At 38.9% G+C, this 20,322-nt stretch overlaps 1 protein-coding gene across 3 annotated transcripts; it reads left to right on the forward strand.

The window, feature by feature from the left end:
• Nucleotides 1-206: 206 nt before the first annotated feature.
• LOC124805188 (F-box/LRR-repeat protein fbxl-1-like) lies at nucleotides 207-19,837 on the forward strand. Of its 3 annotated transcripts, none has more exons than XM_047265684.1 (3): nucleotides 207-617; nucleotides 1,949-2,061; nucleotides 18,713-19,837. In XM_047265684.1, exons 1-3 carry the CDS (start codon nucleotides 562-564, stop codon nucleotides 19,684-19,686), a joined length of 1,143 nt encoding a protein of 380 aa, XP_047121640.1. In that variant the 5' UTR covers nucleotides 207-561; the 3' UTR covers nucleotides 19,687-19,837. The 3 variants fall into 3 exon arrangements, with proteins under 3 accessions (XP_047121640.1, XP_047121637.1, XP_047121639.1); XM_047265683.1 differs by having other exon boundaries at nucleotides 603-617; nucleotides 18,336-19,837; XM_047265681.1 differs by lacking the exon at nucleotides 1,949-2,061 and having other exon boundaries at nucleotides 208-617; nucleotides 18,336-19,837.
• The last annotated feature ends 485 nt before the right edge of the window (nucleotides 19,838-20,322 follow it).

Here is a 20,322-nt window from a genome sequence, read left to right on the forward strand (position 1 = left end):
TTCGCCTATTAAAATTCTTTTGTATTAAAAAACTTCTTAAAATTGAATTTGAGGTATGATACACACAACGGTGAATTGAAAAAAAAAAAAAAATAATAAACAGTGCTCACTACGCCGCGTGGCAGGTTTCTGAAGCTCTTTCAACATATCAATGGAATTGTTAAATCGTCAAGATTTGACCTCACACGTTAAGTATGGATTGACAATAATTAGAATATTTTGAGGTCCATCAATGCTGTTTATCATTATTTATACTATTGACAATTCATCCATAAGCGACCTCAGATGGTCAATATATTGATAGTTTGACAATGCTATTGAATATGTGGGGCCCCGTATATATATCTGTGTACTGTCTGTAATTATCTTTATCACCATCTTTCGCGGCGCATGAGATGTTACTTGCTGGATGTCAGCTGTATTTTATTGATCCAAGAAGTCACAATATGGTACAATTTGTACATATAATGTAGGGCAGTTGGATGTTGTGCGCTAATTTGGGGGTGTGTATGTAACTTGTCAGTCCATAAGCACGTTTAGTAAAGGATGTATTGATACTGAATGATTGTATGGTACACTGAAAGTAGTGTCGATTTTCCAGTGGATATCTCACGCAGGTACGGGCCTTAAGTTTCGTACTTATCTTTTAAAAACCATAGTGAATAACGATATGAAGGTTTATTTGTGTTTATAAGCAGGCATATTTTGTATGACATAGAGTTTTGTGCCTCTCTCCTGTTTATAGTGTGCCGGGATCGCTTTGGGCAGACGAGAATATCTGCGCCGCGCCTTGAACTGTGTTGTCAAAAAAGTATTTTTTGAAGTGCCTGTACATGTTAGAAATGTAGATCTCTTGCACAGATATGCTTATTTATAAACATTGGTGCTTGTAACATGTAATGTATTCAGTTTTTCGTATTGCAGCACAAAGTAGACTATTTTGTAAATGCAGTGAAAATATTGCTGAATACCATCTTTAATAGTTTTAACATACCGTTTTTTAATTTATTGGCTTTCGGTACACGCTCATACAGGCATCTCAACACTGGAAATACGATTTACATTTTGTTTTGACAATGCATAGTGTCATCTCGCTACTTGAATTGTTATCTCACTTGCAATGTAGTGTTCTTGTTCATTGAGGTTATGTCTACTATATCATTGTGAACTCCCGTCATTTCCAGACGTAGCACATAGCACACTGTGGTGTATCTTACATTCGTAAAATCTCGGTGCCCCATTTATTGTGTTAATTAGTAAAATGTTTCATGTGCGGTTTAAGTTAATGGCTTTAGCACGCAGTTTATTGTTTAAACGGGTGCAGACGTGTTGCTTCTTGGTTCCAGTTTCAGGGTTCCCATCAATGCGTGGCTTTTTTGTTAATCTGATGGACATTATTTGAATTAACCCATTTTAATGTAAAAATTGAATGTAAATTAATCTTAGTCAGCACTGAAACATATTGTTATTAGTTTGTAACAAATGTTTTGTCTCTTCTGCTCTATTATTGAGCCTTCCACAATTTGCAGACCTATTGTCTCCACTCTGTACAAACAGTCATTCTACCAACGTATCTATCTTGCTGTGATAGACGCGTTTCCTTAGCTACAGGTTTTCACCATTATTTACTTCTGAATATTTACAGTTTTCGCCTAACATTGAGAATCTGTGATTCTGTCGCCTCATTGTGCTGTGCGTCTTTTTTAAACTGTTTTCTACGTGAAGTTCAAGAATGGACTTACTTGCAGCAGGTTTCTGAACAATAAATACTTTGTGTATATGTGTGGTATTGCCCCAGAATATTATTCCATATGACATCAGTTAATGAAAGTACACAGAGTAACTTAATTATCTAAAGCTTTTTTAGACAGAAATAAGAAATTACACTTCAGTGAATGTTGCTAAACTCAAGTGACTGGGAAGATCTAGTATTTTATGTGATTTCCAGTGAGGATGGTGAGAGCTTCAGTGATGGAAAAACTCAGGACTGGATTGAGGATTTCAAAGCCCATAGAACCAAATACGTAAGCTGTGAAAAGGAAATAATTGGAGGCGTAAGAGGTAACAACTCCCCTAATAGTTGAGGCACTAAATTGTTGATAGGCACATAAACAAGACTGGCTTGTTTATGTCTGTTTTCTACTTAGTACCTAAGATATTCATTGAGATGTTATCTTTATTCCTTATGATATTTATGTTGCGATCAGATCGTTCCATTACTGCACTTGAAGGAAATGTGATTGGGCAGTAACTAATATTTCTCTGAGACCTCACAGGCAACGATTGTTGTATTTAGAGATGCGACAATTATGGGTAATAGTTGTGAACTGCAGAACGACTTACAGAGTCATTGGTTGTCAATGAAAGCAAATACACACAAGATAAAAAAAAATGACACACTATGAAGAGGTTACACACAGGTTTGTTACAAACCGATATTCATAGAGGCATTGACGGAAAATGCGAAGTTATACACTTTCAGCATGCAGCTGACAAGGGTAGTAAAGAGGAGACATGCCAATTCCATAGTATACAATCTTTGCGATTTTCATTCTGTGTTCTATGCAAAGTAACTAGGCCTCGCAGACAGCCACCTGAACAATATATGCAGATGTCAACATTTGAGAGAGGACATGTAGTAGGGGACAAAGAAACAAGTTACTGGTATTTGATTAGGAGTGATGCTACTGTTCAATGATGTTGGCAGGAATGCATGAACCATGGCTGAAAACAGACTCAAGAAGGATACGGTTGACCCAGAGAAATGACAGAAATTGACATCTGAGCGATCGTGAGAGAGGTACTCGAGTCCCGAAATCGTGAATCTGATGGCCAGCTTGTGCTTCAAAGATCATGAGGACCATTGGTAGGCGGCTCACAGAGTGGTACCAGAGCTCACTACTGTTGACTTCTGTACACCAACAAGCCAACAGTGGCGCCGGGCACATTTGACTAGGACTCTCATGGACTTGAGTAGAATTGTCTTTAGTGATGAGTCCCATTTCAAATTGAGTCCTGATGACCATCGAAGATGTGTCTTCAGGCAAGTGGTGGAATACCAACCTGACTGTTGACCACCACAAGGTCTGACAACCAGGAGTGATGGTCTGATGTGCAATTTCATTTCATAGCATGATCACTTTGGTTGTCATTGCACCCTTACAGTATAGCAGTACATCAAAGATATTCTGTGCCCTATTTTGTTGGCCTTCATGGCAAGCCATCATGACCGTACATTTCAGCAAGGTAATGCCCACCCACACACGGTGAGAGTTTCTACTGCTTGTCTTTGTGCTTGGTAGACCCTGCCATGGCCAGCAAGGTTGCCAGATCTGTCCCCAGTTGAGAATATTTGGAACATTATGGGCATGGCTCTCCAACCAGCTCAGGATTCTGAAGATCTAACACTTCAGTGAGAATTTTGCACCACATTCCTCAGGATGACATCCAACAACTGTATCAATGCAAACCAAGCCAGGTAACTGCTTGCATAAGGGCCAAACATGGACCAATGTGTTATTGACTTGCACAATTTATGAAGTTATTTCTCTTGAGTAAATCATCCGATTTTTCTGAAATTTTAATCATTTGTTTGCTTGTACATGTCTGTCACATCCATCAATTTCCTCTCCATTGGGATAATTCCTTCGTGGTACTTATTTTTTTTTTTTTTTTTTTTTCTTAAGAGTGTATAATGTAATTTATGATGGCTGACAACTTTAAGTCATTATAAATGGTCTTGATGAACAGATATTAGATATTACTGTCCACAGAAACTTGGTAGAATCACCAAGTATCACTAGTTGTGTGGAAAGCTAAGATCCATTGTACAAATGTTCAGAAAATGTAAATCTTTTTTTGAAGGATTGTTTACAAAAATCTTGGGTATTGTCACTTGGGGACAGAAATGTTAATGGAAAGAATAGAGAAGGTTCAAGGAAGAGTGTCATATCCAGCAATTGATTTGTTTTTTAAAAAATAAGAATGTCATAAATTCGTTTCACATCACACTCTTCCATGATTGGTAATATTATTTTTGAATGTCTCTTACTGTTGTAGCCACTGGTTTACAACCATGGTTATTAGCCCTAGAGGTTTTTCTCAGCTGCCTCTAAGCTCGGAAACAGACACTGACCAAAGGCCACTCAAACTGGCGACAGCCTCCTTTGGATTTTGATTTCTGTGTTGGTCTGTGCATGGTATTTTATTTCCCATCTACCCTGCAGAACTGCAGGGCCTTCCCTACCTGCCAACTAAGGATCCATTTGGTAGGGCACAGAAACCGACTGGGCTTATTACTTCATTACATTAGAGTTTTCACCAAAGACAGTCTTAAGGTCAGGTTAATGCAGTCTCATTTTCTCACTAGCTATAAGGTTCTGTATCAGTTTTTATATGTGAAGATTAAATAGATGAAGTACCTGTTGACAGAACTTAAAATGCCGAGTCTTTTGTTCCTGGAATAGATGGTATTGTCTACATATTGCAACATTTGTGGTAAGAGCCTGTCATGTAAGAACTTATGAACTGCTGCCAACCTGTTCTGAAGATTGTGTAGGCAGATGCAGCGGACATCCCATGAACAAGCTGTGCATTTTATCAGTAGAGAAACTTATTGATTTTCTTCGCATGTCTGATTTTTGTGAAATAATGAAAGCCATTTGTCTGTGGAGGAGAATTGCCAAATACAGTTATCTGAGGTCCAATTCCTACTCACATGTATTAAAATATCTCAGGCTTTCATGCAGTGCTCAGTGGGGAAACCCATAATATCATGTTCATAGCTTCAGTGAAGGCACAGCTCACGTCCTTGTTTGCTACTGACGGAAGTAAAATTCCGTTTTTGCCTGTTACTGCATGTTGTTGTGTTGTTGTTGTTGTGGTCTTCAGTCCTGAGACTGGTTTGATGCAGCTCTCCATGCTACCCTATCCGGTGCAAGCTTCATCATCTCCCAGTACTTACTGCAACCTACATCCTTCTGAATCTGCTTAATGTATTCATCTCTTGGTCTCCCTCTACGATTTTTTACCCTCCACACTGTCCTCCAATGCCAAATTTGTGATCCCTTGATGCCTTACAACATGTCCAACCAACCGATCCCTTCTTCTTGTCAAGTTGTGGCACAAACTCCTCTTCTCCCCAATTCTGTTCAATACCTCCTCATTAGTTATGTGATCTACCCATCTAATCTTCAGTATTCTTCTGTAGCACTACATTTCGAAAGCTTGTATTCTCCTTTTGTCCAAACTATTTATCGTCCATGTTTCACTTCCATACATGGCTACATTCCATACAAATACTTTCAAAAACGACTTCCTGACACTTAAATCTATACTTCACGTTAAAAAATTTCTCTTCTTCAGAAACGCTTTCCTTGCCATTGCCAGTCTACATTTTATGTCCTCCCTACTACGACCATAGTCAGTTATTTTGCTCCCCAAATAGCAAAACTCATTTACTACTTTAAGTGTCTCATTTCCTAATCTAATTCCCTCAGCATCACCTGACTTAATTTGACTACATTCCATTATCCACGTTTTGCTTTTGTTGCTGTTCATCTTATATCCTCTTTCAAGACTCTGTCCTTTCCATTCAACTGCTCTTCCAAGTACTTTGCTGTCTCTGACAGAATTACAATGTCATTGGCAAACCTCAAAGTTTTTATTTCTTCTCCATGGATTTTAATACCTACTCCTAATTTTTCTTTTGTTTCCTTTACTGCTTGCTCAATATACAGATTTAATAACATCGGGGAGAGGCTACAGCCCTGTCTCACTCCCTTCCCAACCACTGCTTCCCTTTCATGCCCCTCGACTCTTATAACTGCCATTTGCTTTCTGTACAAATTGTAAATAGCCTTTTGCTCCCTGTATTTTACCCCTGCCACCTTTAGAATTTGAAAGAGAGTATTCCAGTTAACATTGTAAAAGCTTTCTCTAAGTCTACAAATGCTAGAAATGTAGGTTTGCCTTTCCTTAATCTTTCTTCTAAGATAAGTCGTAGGGTCAGTATTGCCTCACATGTTCCAACTTTCCTACGGAATCCAAATTGATCTTCCCCGAGGTTGGCTTCTACAAGTTTTTCCATTCATCTGTAAAGAATTCATGTTAGTATTTTTCAGCTGTGACTTATTAAACTGATAGTTCATAAATTTTCACATCTGTCAACACCTGCTTTCTTTGGGATTGGAATTACTATATTCTTCTTGAGGTCTGAGGGTATTTCGCCTGTCTCATACATCTTGCTCACCAGATGGTAGAGTTTTGTCAGGACTGGCTCTCCTAAGGCCGTCAGTAGTTCTAATGGAGTGTTGTCTGCTCCTGGGGCCTTGTTTCGACTCAGGTCTTTCAGTGCTCTGTCAAATTCTTCACGCAGTATCGTATCTCCCATTTCATCTTCATCTACATTCTCTTCCATTTCCATACTATTGTCCTCAAGTACATCACCCTTGTATAGACCCTCTATATACTCCTTCCACCTTTCTGTTTTCCCTTCTTTACTTAGAACTGGGTTTCCATCTGAGCTCTTTATGTTCATACAAGTGGTTCTCTTATCTCCAAAGGTCTCTTTAATTTTCCTGTAGGCAGTATCTATCTTAACCCTAGTGAGATAAGCCTCTACATCCTTACATTTGTCCTGTAGCCATCCCTGCTTAGCCATTTTGCACTTCCTGTCTATCACATTTTTGAGACGTTTGTATTCTTTTTTGCCTGCTTCATTTACTGCATTTTTGTATTTTCTCCTTTCATCAATTAAATTCAATATTTCTTCTGTTACCCAAGGATTTCTACTAGCCCTCATCTTTTTACCTACTTGATCTTCTGCTGCCTTCAGTATTTCATCCCTCAGAGCTACCCATTCTTCTTCTACTGCATTTCTTTCCCCCATTCCTATCAATTGTTTCCTTATGCTCACCCTGAAACTCTGTACAACCTCTGATCTAGTCAGTTTATCCAGGTCCCATCTCCTTAAATTCCCACCTTTTTGCAGTTTCTTCAGTTTTAATCTATAGTTCGTAACCAATAGATTGTAGTCAGAGTCCACATCCGCCCCTGGAAATGTCTTACAGTTTAAAACCTGGTTCCTAAATCTCTGTCTTACCATTATATAATCTATCTGATACCTTCTAGTATCTCCAGGGTTCTTCCACGTATACAACCTTCTTTCATGATTCTTGAACCAAGTGTTAGCTATGATTAATTTATGCTCTGTGCAAAATTCTGCCAGACGGCTTCCTCTTTCATTTCTTCCCACCAATCCATATTCACCTACTATGTTTCCTTCTCTCCCTTTTCCTACTCCCGAATTCCAGTCACCCATGACTATTAAATTTTCATCTCCCTTCACTACCTGAATAATTTTTTATCTTATCATACATTTCATCAATTTCTTCATCTGCAGATCTAGTTCGCATATAAACTTGTACTACTATAGTAGGTGTGGGCTTCGTGTCTATCTTGACCACAATAATGCGTTCTCTATGCTGTTTGTAGTAGCTTAGCCGCACTCTTATTTTTTTTATTTATTATTAAACCTACTCCTGCATTACCCCTGTTTGATTTTGTATTTATAACCCTGTATTCACCTTTCCAGAAGTCTTGTTCCTCCTGCCACCGAACTTCACTAATTCCCACTATATTTATCTTTAACCTATCCATTTCCCTTTTTAAATTTTCTAACCTACCTGCCCGATTAAGGGATCTGACATTCCACGCTCCGATCCGTAGGATGCCAGTTTTCTTTCTCCTGATAACATCGTCCTCTTGAGTAGTCCCCTCCTGGAGATCTGAATGGGGGACTATTTTACCTCCGGAATATAGAGATATGAAGTAATATGTTTTCTTTTCAAAACTTGAGTGTAACTGGCCATTGTTCAAGGATGTGGAACTGAATGGTGTCTGTATTCCGATTTTGAAAAAAATAAAAATGTACTAGTGCGCCATGGGGTGGTAGCAGTAGTGGACAACAACAATAGACAACAGAAAATGTCTGGGGCAGTAGTTTAGCACTCACTTCCAAGAAACTCTAAACCCTGCCCAATTCTCCTTGCAGTATCACTCAGGCCCTAAATTCCTCAACACATTGCCTCTTCAATGCTACGACTTTCTTAAGTCAAACCTTGAAATATCATACTGTCTCGTTGGTATCCTCCTCGCATCATCCACTATCCAACTGTGACCACCTATTGGCCTCCTGATTTCTCTAACGTCCTAGTCAAATTTTATGGCATTCCAAAGCCATTATTCCTATCCAAAGTCCCGCTGTAAATTTGCTCCATGTAGCCACCCACTACCACGTACTCCAGCCTCACTGCTGGTAAATCTGGTAATATCAAAGGTAGAACAACTTGCCAAACTGTGCATGTTGTTTGTCACCTTGCCCATAGCCACTGCACAGTATTTTTATACAAACAAGCACCACTAAACTTGCTGAGCACATGAATGGGCATAGAGGAACTGTACACCTTGCGGACACCCATCACCAAGTTGCTGGAAGTGCCTTCCAGCATAACACAAAGGACTTGGGTGCCTTCTACACCACATGGTGTGATTCTTTCACCCAATACTAGTGTCCCTGAAATCCAGAGAGGGGAACTTTCCCTCCAATGCATTCTTGCATCCCAACTCCTTCTTGGACTTAACTTTTGTTAATATATTACCCCTGCCCTTTTTTCACCTTTTTGTTAATAAATTTTTATTTATTTTGTCTCATTTCTTTTATTGCTTTCACTTATTATCTTCCTTCTCCTCACTCCTCTCATTCTCATTATTGTTATTACTATAGCTTTTTCTTCTAGTGTGTAATTGCCCTATTCATTTGTCTTCCTCAAATCCATCTTTGCATGCTAGTCTCACTGATTGAAGCTGGCACAGTGTGTACCAGTGTACTGTCTTTGTTCACCTCCTCTCTCTTAGACCTCTAACTTCAGCTTACTCTCCTCATCTGTGCAACAGGTGGGTCTGTCTCTTCTTGAGGTCTCAGTGATCTGCTCATCCTTTTTAACCTTACCTAACCAATTCCTCTCTCCTCCCTTGTGAAGGAACTAATAGTTTTGAAAGCTGTTGTGGGAATTTTTATTCTGTGTGGTGTCCGCTCTAAAACTTATTGTAGATGACTCTTCTAACAGTTAGGCGTAATGGCAACATTCATATGATAAATTTAGCCCCTTATGAAGTTTGTTGTCTACAATCAATAACATTTCAAAAATAGTGGTAACATTCATAAATGTAATACGGGAAGAAGAAATAACATACTGTATCCATAACCAGCTTTAGTGTGATGCTGAAAGAAATGAGATATACAGCTGGTGTCAGTTAGCCATATATAGCCTAATATTTGCTGTTGGTAATGTCGCAGCTTCTTGAGTGTCATAATATGCTGAGAGAGGACGACAATTGAAATTCTCTACATTACTATCACTTTTAAACAGTAACTGGCATCCAGGTTTTCCTTTCTGTGAAACTGGTCTATGCTGATTGAAAAATTTACCAATAAGTCAATGGTTTAACAACATACTTAGCAGTCATTCACCTCTCTTCTTTTATTAGACGAATGTATGTATACTTGTAGGTGTGTTGATATGTTGTATATTTTATACCCTTCCTGAAAGGTTATTAAGGTTCCAGATACCAAATTCTTGCAATACTGACTGATGTGACAAGCATTTGTGTTCTGTACAAGTTTTTGCGATCTAGTTTTGTTTAAAGTATTCATTCCCTATAATTCCAATGTAAGAGTTTGCTCACTCCTTCCACCCCTTTATCCAGTCAAGAATTTGTATTGTGCTAGACTTTAAACCAAAGATTCAATTTTTAGAATCCAGCTGAGCTGAAATTGAAGTATTGATAATTACTGTTTATGTTAAGTTGTGCATATTAATCCAATACATACATATTTTATACTTATTTTTTATGCTTCTATTTTTTCCATCTATTTATCAAAAGGTTATTAAAAATAACCACTCACCACATTCTGGATTGGACAGTCATGTAAACAAGATTTAGAGAGATGGGGGAGAGGGTAAGTGAGGGAGGGGCCTTTCTGTTACTCATTGTTTTGCTTGTTTTCTAGCCAGATCTTGTCAGTATTGTATTAATACCATGGAAGTTAGAAATTTCCAAATATTGCTTAGAGTGCAATGGCGGTGGTCTGCTGTTTTCAAGCATATAGTGAATTACTGCTATTTCTGAATAGTTGAAGTTCCTTTGACTGAAAGCTGCTACTATGCTACTAGCAGTAGTGTTAGATTAACTCCCCTGAATAAGGTACCTGAGCTGTGCAAAGTATTTACGGTACCCCATTCCTCTCATTACACGCTGCTTCTCTGATAGGTTTAGTTGCTCAGTTCAAGGAAAACGGTTTCTGGAGACAGCTGTGAAAACGAAAATGATCAACCTTTTATTATTTTCATAGAAGTACAAAATAAAACGCAAAACTAATGAACAACTGTATTTATTGACCACTAAACATACTAATTCTATCTTTTTTAGTAATGTGTATCTACAGTACAATTAACTGATTGATGTTTTTTGTGTGGGAACTGTCCATATAATTATGCTTTTAGGATACAATGCTAAGGGAAGCCATTTGGTATTTTCAGTTACAGGGGGAATAGGAGGTATCAGTAAAATGTCCAGAATGAGTTTTGATTGTGCAGTTGAGTTTGAGATGATCTGAAACTTCCAGGCAGGTTAAAGCTATGTGACACACCAGTCTTGAACCTGGGTGCTTTGCCTTTCATGGGCAAGTACTGATCAACTAAGCTCTCCAGGCACAAATGCGTGTCTCCCCAATATTCTTTCTTTGGGAGTGCTAGTCTCACATCAAATGCAAGAGAACTTCTGTGAAATTTGATATTAGGAGATGGGTACTAGCTGAAGCAAAGTTGTGAGGTTTGATTGCAAGTCATGCTTGGATAGCCCAGGTAATAGAGAACTTTTGCATGAAAGGCAAGGATCCCAGTTTCGATTTCCGGTCCAGCAACAGTTATAATCTGCCAGGAAGTTTCAAAACAGTAAAATAGGCTTTAGGTTCCATAAGAAATGGCTGTGGATATGCTTGCCGTTAATTAATATCCATTACTTGTTGTGGCTTTCTTCAAACTGATATTGGATTTAAATGTCTGTCTGTGTGGCATGGCAGGATGCAAGTTTGGTTTATGAAGATAACACACACACACACACACACACACACACACACACACACACACACACACACACACACACACACACAAAAATGTATGTATAAACAGAACAATATTCACTGCTAAATGATCAGTGTATTGGTGTATAATAATTGTCATGCCCAATAGTTTAGTATGTAACAGTAATGCCATGAGTGCTGAGTTATACTTGCGAACTCATGTACCCACTTTCCTTTCTACACTGGTGTACTCCACTTGAACCTGACAACAGATACAAGTGACGAGGTTTAAGTTAAATGACGAGTGATGGAGATGACAGAGTCCGGAGACCTGTAAGACCCACTGGCGAGTTTAAAGTGAGTATACAGAACTCATTTCTGATCTCAAGTTTTGTTGGGTGGGTTTGGAGGAAGGAGAAAAGAAGTGGGAAGCAGGTGGCAAGGTGGCTGGATGACAGCTCAGAGGAAGGCAGCAAGTGTGTGGGATAGGAATGTGGGAGGAAGAAGCAACAAGTACACATCATAGCAGTGCAACATGTGGCCACTGGAGCCAGTGAGTTCATACTGAGCACAATGACAATTTTATGGAGTGGCTTGGGAGTGGGTGACAGGACAGAGAAAGAGGAAACTGATGGGTGGAGAGTGTGGGTGCAGTGGGTTAGTGGAGATTCGAGGACAGGAGGATTACTGTAATGAAGGATGTTTCACAAGGGTATCTCTCATCTCCGTAGTTCAGAAAAGTTCGTGCAGATGGAAGGGTTCCAGGTGGGATGGGATCTGAAGCAGCCATTGAACTTGATACTTTTATGCTTAGTGGCACGCACCATCACTAAGAGGTAGACACTGGGAGGAAGTCATTTTGACTAGGCTGCATATTGGGCACTGCCTTTTTAGCCATCGTCATTTGACAATTGGCGCTACCCCACCACTTCGTATACATTGTGGCCAAGTTTTATCTCTTTTTCCACTTCATGACGGAATGCCCATTTTTTAACCGTTCACATTCCCATTTGGGTTTGCTGTCTTGAGTTATTGGCCGTTTTAGCAAATGACACATGGGCTATCCACTGCATTTTACTTTTTATCTGCCAAAGCAATATGGCGAAGGCCATTTAATTTTTAGTTTTGGACCTCCGTTTCTGTATGGTGTCTTTTTTAGCCCTGTTTCCACAGGCCTGTTTTAGGCGTCTTCTCTTATGTCAATTGGGACTGACATATAGTCGTTTTTTAACTCCTCTTCGTGTTCTATAGTTTTGAATTGGACGCATATGACCCCAGTTGTTTTTTGCGCCCTAAAAGCAAAACAAAACCCAACAGGTGGTAGACTCAGCTCTGGACCACAGTTTGGCAGTGGCCAGTCATGCTGGTGGACAGTTGGCTGATGGTCATGCCCACATAAAATGTTGTGGAGAAATTGCAGTGGAGGTGGTATGACATGGCTGCTTTCACAGGTAGCCCTGTTACTGATAGCCTGTGATAGGAGTAGGATGCGCTTGCTGAATGAATTGGGCAGGTCTGGATTTTCTACAGGGAATGACCCCTTTAGCTAGTGGTTGGGTATGGATTGGGGTATGTTGTGTATGGATTGGGATATGTTGTAGGCTGGGTAGGCAGTAGAATACAACGTAGGAGGTGTGGGAAGAACTGTAGGTAGGATGTCACTGATTTCCAGGTATGATGATAGATAATTAATCGAAGCCGTGGCGAAGATGGGAAATCTGTTTGTGGACTATGCTTGGGGGACACTGCCTGTCTTTGAAGGTTTTTCAGAGACCATCGGCATTCTGGGAAAGAGAACACAGGTGGCCAGGCTATATAGGAGTAATTTTTTGGTGTGGAAGGGGTGACAGTTGTCACACTGCAGGTATTGTTGGATGTTTGTACATATCAAGAGTTTGGCTTATTTCAGTGGGAATACTGTAAAGAGCTACAATGTGGTGTCCAGGATTGTTGGACTTACAGGACAGGTTCAGCAGCAGTTTATGACTGTTTCCTGGTGATGCTGTAGTGTATGGGAAGGTGTCTTCACTGTGTGATTTTAGGATGATACAAGATGATCTAGACAAAATTTCTAGTTGATGTGATGAATGGCAGCTTGCTCTAAATGTAGAAAAACATAATTCAGTGCAGATAAGTACAAAAAAACAGTCTAGTAATGTTCAAATATAGTGATAGCAGTTTGCTGGTCGACACAGTCCCCTCGATTAAGCATCAATATGTAATGTTGCAAAGCGATATGAAATGGGATGAGCTTGCAAGGATGGCAGTAAGGAAGGTGAGGTCAACTTTTATGTAGTGGGAAAATTTTAGGAAAGTGTGGTTTATCTATAAAGGAGACTGCATATAGAACACTAGTGTGACTCATTTTTGAGTACTGATCGAATGTTTGATATCACCACCAAATCGGATTAAAGGAAGACAGCAAAGCAATTTAGAGACGGGCTGCTAAGTTTGTTACCTCTAGTTTCGATGAACACGCGAGATGCTTGATGAACTTAAGTGAGAACCCCTTATATAAAGTCTCCTTCGAAAAAAAAGAAAAATTTTTTTTGTATGTTCACTGTTGTGGGTAAATACATACAGCATACACAGGGCGATGTGTGAAACTGATAGCGACTACACGCTTCCGCTGTTGTAGAAATCTGCTCCAGATTTTGCAGATACTGTGTTGAGCTGAAAGTGGTAACCAAAGTACGGAGAAATATTCTTTGGGGCTCTGTTGCATAGCAATCAGATTGCTTTCAGTTCTGAGAAATGTCCAGGTACTATTGTGGATTTGAATGATCCATGAAGTGACTTCTTTTCCGAAGAAAACATTGAACTATTTCACTAGAACTGAACGCTCCCGTCGGAACTGTTCTCAAGCTGGTGTTTATTAGTAAATCACAATAGAAGTATATCGCTGGGTGTATAATAACACGTACCTTCTTGAAATGAACAATATTTTATTGTTCTGTAAACTGATTTCCTTCCATATACACTTATATTTTACAATGTGAATCAAAAACTCGCAATGGCGTCGATTTTTACATCACAAGAATGGCTCCCCTCTCCTAAAATTTTTTACTCTTAAGAAGAACAAAAGCTCTATCTACTAAGAATAATTATGTGAGCACTGACCGCCACAGAGTAATAAACAATATCTCTCTCTCTCTCTCTCTCTCTCTCTCTCTCTCTCTCTCGCACTGTCACAGCAAGTTACGCTGCATGATACATCATACCCTGGAGGAAAGAAGGTGATCCTTTTCATGTAAAACTCTTGAGAAAATTTAGAGACCCAGCATTTGGAGTTGACTGAAGAATGATTCTGCTGTCACCAATGTACATTTCACATACAGACTGTTAAGATAAGAGAAGTTAGGGCTCATATGAAGGCATATGGACAGTAATTTTTTTCTCACTCTATTTGCAAGTGGAATTGGAAAGTAAATGACAAATAGTGGTATAAAGTAGCCTCACCCATGCAGCATATGGTTGTTTGCAGAACATGTATGTATATGTATTGATTTTGGGAAGTTTGTAGAAGGAGGGAGGGAGTGGGATTGTTGGGATGAGGTAGGAGATAGATTCAAGGGTAAGTGTTTGGGACAGGCTTAAGGATTTGAGTAGGACTGCAGTGTATGTTGGACACCTTGTGTGGGGTTGCAATGGCAGAGCTTGTAGGTGGGTGCCTTCTGTCTGGTAGTCACTGTGATTCATGACAACAGTTATGGAGCCTTTGTCTGCAGGGCAGAGAATTAAATCAGGGTCTGTCTTGAGGTTATGGATGGCTGTTCTTGCTTCTTCTGAGAAGTTCGTATTCCGGGAAAGGAAGTTGGTGGTAAGAAATTCCTGGAAGGTGACATGGTCCTCCTCAGCTCAATGTGCCACCTTCTTGCACGTTCACCTCCAACTGTCTGATGGCTCCATCCACACCTCTCTTCATATCAGACTCGCTAATTATCAACAGTGCCTGCATTTTCATACCTGGAGGGAGGGAGGGAGGGAGGCCAAGAGTTGAATGTAGTAAGCAATTTCAGATGGATGTAGGGTGCAGTAGTTGTGCAGAGTAACCCATCAGAATGGGCATACCTGGATTGGAGTTAAAGTATTCATCAAATCGGACAATAGTAGAACTAAAAACAGGATAGCAAGTGCATCTTGAATAGTAATGATGTAACAAATAATTGAAAGAAAGTACTGGACTATGTATATGAAAATAAAGGTGTATTTTAATCCATCTAATGCCAATCAGTTTGGCAGACTAATTGTTGAGATAATTTTTGGTGGCTGCAGGTCTTATTGCAACCAAAAATAGGTATTTTTAATATTTCAGTTTTAGTTATTTGTTTAACCTAATTGGGATGTTTATCATGCCATTTTATTCCCAAGTAGACGCTCTTTTAAATTTTTCTTCAAAAGTGGTTAGTGACTGTGGATACAGATCTTAATGGAAATAATTATTAATGTTTCTTGTCACTATGAAAGTGTTACTGTGTTCCAGCATGTGACATGTCACAAATAGAATCACCTCACCAGAGTCTATAAACATATCTATACAATGAGCCTTTTGTATAGTGAGCCTTTTTTTGAATCGCCCTTTCCTGTAGTTTGGAAATGATACCAATATTTTGTGTATTTGATACCCAAAAAGTGATTCTATAGCCGAAAATTAGATATACACAGGAACGGTATGTAACCATAAAACACTGATTGTTTCACACTGTTATCAGGACTCTGAGGGTGTAACATATTGATGATAATCTCTATGCCAGCTTAGCTTAGCTTTCCTTAGCTTTAAAGCTAAATATGACAGAGTTCATTCACTGTCGTACCCAGATATCTTTGGCTTCATTGGGGACAATAAATTTCATCCTAAACACTAATCAGCCAAAACATGATGACCACATGCTTGATAAGAGTGTTGGCTCACTTTTGGAACACAATACAAGTGCTATTCTGCATGGCACTTATTCAATAAGTTCTTCGTAATTTCTGGAGGTACATGGATGGTAGCAAAAGTGTGCAAATGTCACGCAATTCTTGTAAATTACAGACCAGTGATTAGTGGCCACAGAGCTGGCACCTGATAGCACCCTGATGGGTTCTATTGAGATCAGATCTGGTGGATTTGATGGCCAAGATATTGAGGTTCACTGTCGTGCTTCTCCTTCAGGGAAGACATTGGGCATGAAGGAATGTGTGTGTTCCACAGTAAAAATACGCTGTCTACAACTGTGACAGAGTCTTCAATTACTACCGTAGGTACCATGGAAGCCCAGGTGAATATCCCCCATAGCATAATACTGCCCCCACTGGCCTGCATTCAAAGTGCAGTTCCTGTTCCAAGTAACCATTCACCTGGCTGACAGCATATCTGGGCAAGACCACTGACTTGTTATAGCAAGAAACATGATATATCCGATCAGGTGATCAATTTTCATTGATCTGTGGTCAAATATTGATCATTCTATGCTCACTGTAATTGTAACTGATGGTGTCTTTGGGTCAACATGAGAACAAGTGGGAGTCATGTGCTAGAGTCCCATGTTCAGCAATGTGCACTGAATGGTATGTTGCAAAACACTTGTACCTGCACCAGCATTGTACTCTGTCAATAGATCTGCCACATATTGCCATCTATCCTACTTTACAGATGGGAGCAAGCATTTGATCTCCAGATTAGTGATTAGGTGTGGATGTCCAACAACTTGTGGCCTACACATAGTTTTACTGTCCTTCAATATTTTTCTGTGGAGGCTCATGACAGTTACACACATAAATGCTGCCAGTTTCTCCTGTTGAGATAATCGGTCCCAGATACCAGATCATGTGCCCTTTGTCAAAGCCTTTTACATCAGTGGATATCCCTACCTGCAGTCTTAATCATCACTATAATGATTCTCTGTTCATCTATTCTTCACTTATACACTTTCCTTACCATATCGCATCCCTACAATGCCACCAGGCAACTTTGAATTTAGCGATGGACAGTTGTCATAAAGTTTCAGCTTGCCAATGTAGATTCACGGTATAGTGATGTGCAATTGTGATTCAGTCATAGCATCAGTGGTAATCAAGAAAGAAATGGCAACAAAAATAAACATAGCAGTCTACAGGTTACGTAAAATTCCCCTTAGTTTGCACAGGTTATGTCTGAAACTGGAGATAGAAATATTTGTCATAAATCTGTTGGTGAATTGTAACTCGAGTTCAGGCAAATAGTTTACTGAGCTCTACAAAAACCAGTAGGCTATTAAGAAGAATAGCAAGAGATGTAGAAATCACTGTTACACTATTACACCAGCAAAAGTACGAAGCTGTAGAAGGTGAAGGCAAATTGTAAAAGTGCAAATAGACTGAAGTTAGTAGAAACACACTTGGCTACCATAAGGACCATGCTTTACTGTAAGAAATAATGTAGCAGATCCTCAGCTAAAATCCTAAGAAATATTAGTAGTGTCTAATGTTGTCAGTGGCATATAAGTTAATGCCCAGATTCTCATTGGAAATTCGGGGACCAATGTTGAAGTCAGCAAAATGTAAGCTGAAATGCTGAACTTCCAAATATTCTCTGGCAAAGTGAAATTTTGTACTCAAAGGGACATACAGGTTTAAAAAAATAGTATAATGCTACAGAGTGCCTAGTATTGGGCTACCATATTTTAACAGTTTATTTTAAATACTAGATTGAGCAGATTCTGCGGCCTACTTTGAGGTTACACATTCTGGTGTTTTCCTCCAGTCTCAATGAAGGTGGTAAGGAAGTTTCAAACTATTCAATCAGACTAGTTGTCTGCTGTTTGTAGACAACCAGGCAATATTCGTTGTACATAAGCATATGTTAATATTGAATGCCATCTAGTTTGTTAAATTCAAAGTGTGTCTGCATGGGCTTATGGTTTTAAACTATCTTGAAAACTGTAAGTACCATGCTCTGGCTGCTGTAATATATGGCCCATAGTTCACATAGAGATTTTGTGTTTTTAGCGTGTTTCAGTATGTTTAGATTAAATCTCCCATGCTTAATCCACGCATAGAGTTATTTAATTAATTGTTGTAATTTTTGCTTAAACTGCATTTGTGTACTTTTTGTTCTTACATCCCTTCATAATTATTGTAAAAAAGCCCAAACTTTAATTATCTATTGGCAGTCCAAGTTTTTGCTGTGTATGTCAGTGCTCTTTAAAATTAGATAATTTCTGTTTTTCAGGTCATTGAATCTGATGGATGATCCTCCACTTAGCATAAACGATCTTCCAAATGAAATTTTGTTGCAGATCTTTTTTTATCTTTCTGTTGAAGATATAGCACTTAATGTTCAATTTGTTTGCAGTCGTTGGTCTGAAGTGTGTTCAAATGATGTACTGTGGAAGAACAGCTGTTTAAGTGTAGAGGGAAGTGCATCCATTCAATATGTTGTGTCACTGTTAAAAAAAGTTCCAAAATTGCAGTGTTTTTGTATCTGGTTTAGATCATCAGGAGAAGTTCTTAACAGATTAGCAGAATTCTGCAAAGATTTGCGTAAATTAGACTTCTGTGTGCCTCAGCTTGAGTTACCTTATGAAGCATTCAAGAATCTTGTTTCAGAATGTCCAAAACTGGAGGAAATTACTATCCCAGGATCTGCGCTAGTAAGAGAAGAATTGGCAGAACTTGTGGGCCAATGGGAGTACCTGAATGACATTTATCTTATAGGCAGATCAGACAAACCCATTGCACTGAAGTATTTAGCAGAGGGCTGCCCAGCGTTACAGCATTTACACATGCGTTATGTTGTGTGCAGTTTTACTGAACTAGAATATTTCTTAGAGAAAAAGAAGAACAAGCTACTGAGTTTAAGCATTAGCCCACTCACTCAAGATGGCAGGTGTGTGATTCCTCTCCTTGACATTTGTAAGGACAGGCTGGAAAAACTGCAGTTAGAAGACAGCAAATATTGCTACATTGAGTCACACAATTTTGGTATCATAAAAACACTGAAAAACTTGAAGGCCCTGAGCATAAAAATTCCTCGTGGTGTAAGAACAGATGTGATGTCAGATATTTTTGAAGAAAAGGCATTGAGTCATTTACAAGAACTTGAACTAAACAATTATGCAGAAATAAATGACACTCTGGTTAACACTATTTGTAGTAACTGCCCAAATCTCTTGAGATTGGCTCTCAGATATTCAACACGTATTAGTGATGATGCAATGAGGAATCTACACAAATGCAAGAACCTGGAAGATTTAGATTTGTATTATTGCACAGAACTTACAGATGTCGCTGTGGACTTTGTTTTAAAGTGTAGTAAATTGAAGTACCTCAATCTTGGTTTCTGCAAACTAACAGAGAAAAGCTTAACACGTCTTATAGTTCTGACTGAACTTAGAGAACTGATCCTTGATGCAATTAATGTTGCAAGTCTTCCCTTGCAAGTTTTTCCTCAACATTTGATGAACCTTAGAGAGCTTAAACTTGATTACTGTATGAACATTGATAATGAAGCACTAGCTATTCTCTGTGCTGAAATGCCTCATTTAAGAGTATCAACAAAACAAGCTGAACTGTGTCCTTGACTGCTTCATATTCTTATATCATTATTAAAAATCTTTGCTAAAAACAGTGACATTTCTTTGCTGTGAATATTGTATTTATCACTTATAATATTGTTTTCATGTCAGTTACAGATATTTTAAGTGTAATGAAATAATAAAAGTGTTTATATTATCTGTCTTTTATTTACACAATATACACATTTTAAAAATGAATCAAAAATACTTACGGACAGCTACAGTAATCAAATAAATCTTTGAATGTTGTCTACTCCCATAAATATTGTTTACATTTGCTGGAGAAACTGTCTACATATAATGTAGTTGAGAAACCATATTATGTTATTTGTATATGAGTTGAAACTATAATAGAAAATATACGAGGGTTATTCCAAAAGTAAGGTCCGATCGGTCGCGAAATGGAAACGACTATGAAAATCCGATAAAGCTTTGCACAGATGTGTTGGGTCTCTAGTATAACCCCAGTTAGCATCACGTCGCTCTTCTCATTTCTGAGCTCGCAGTGAGTGCGTAAAGATGTCTAGAAAGTAGTGTCTGCCGCCAAGTACGAGGGCCTGGTGAGAAATGTCGCCTGAAGCTATGCAGCCAACATTACATAACTGTCGTGCTGTTTCGTCTTCACGACAATTCTCAGCCGCA

The sequence above is a fragment of the Schistocerca piceifrons genome, chromosome 7, assembly GCF_021461385.2.
Source record: "Schistocerca piceifrons isolate TAMUIC-IGC-003096 chromosome 7, iqSchPice1.1, whole genome shotgun sequence".
In the NCBI taxonomy this organism is placed as follows: domain Eukaryota; kingdom Metazoa; phylum Arthropoda; class Insecta; order Orthoptera; family Acrididae; genus Schistocerca; species Schistocerca piceifrons.

Bases quoted from the DNA above. Each gene is read 5' to 3' on its own strand.
- LOC124805188 (XM_047265681.1), top strand. From the start codon at position 562: ATGATTGTATGGTACACTGAAAGTAGTGTCGATTTTCCAGTGGATATC. The intron at 618-18,335 runs GTACGGGCCTTA...TCTGTTTTTCAG, and splicing joins CCAGTGGATATCTCACGCAG to GTCATTGAATCTGATGGATG.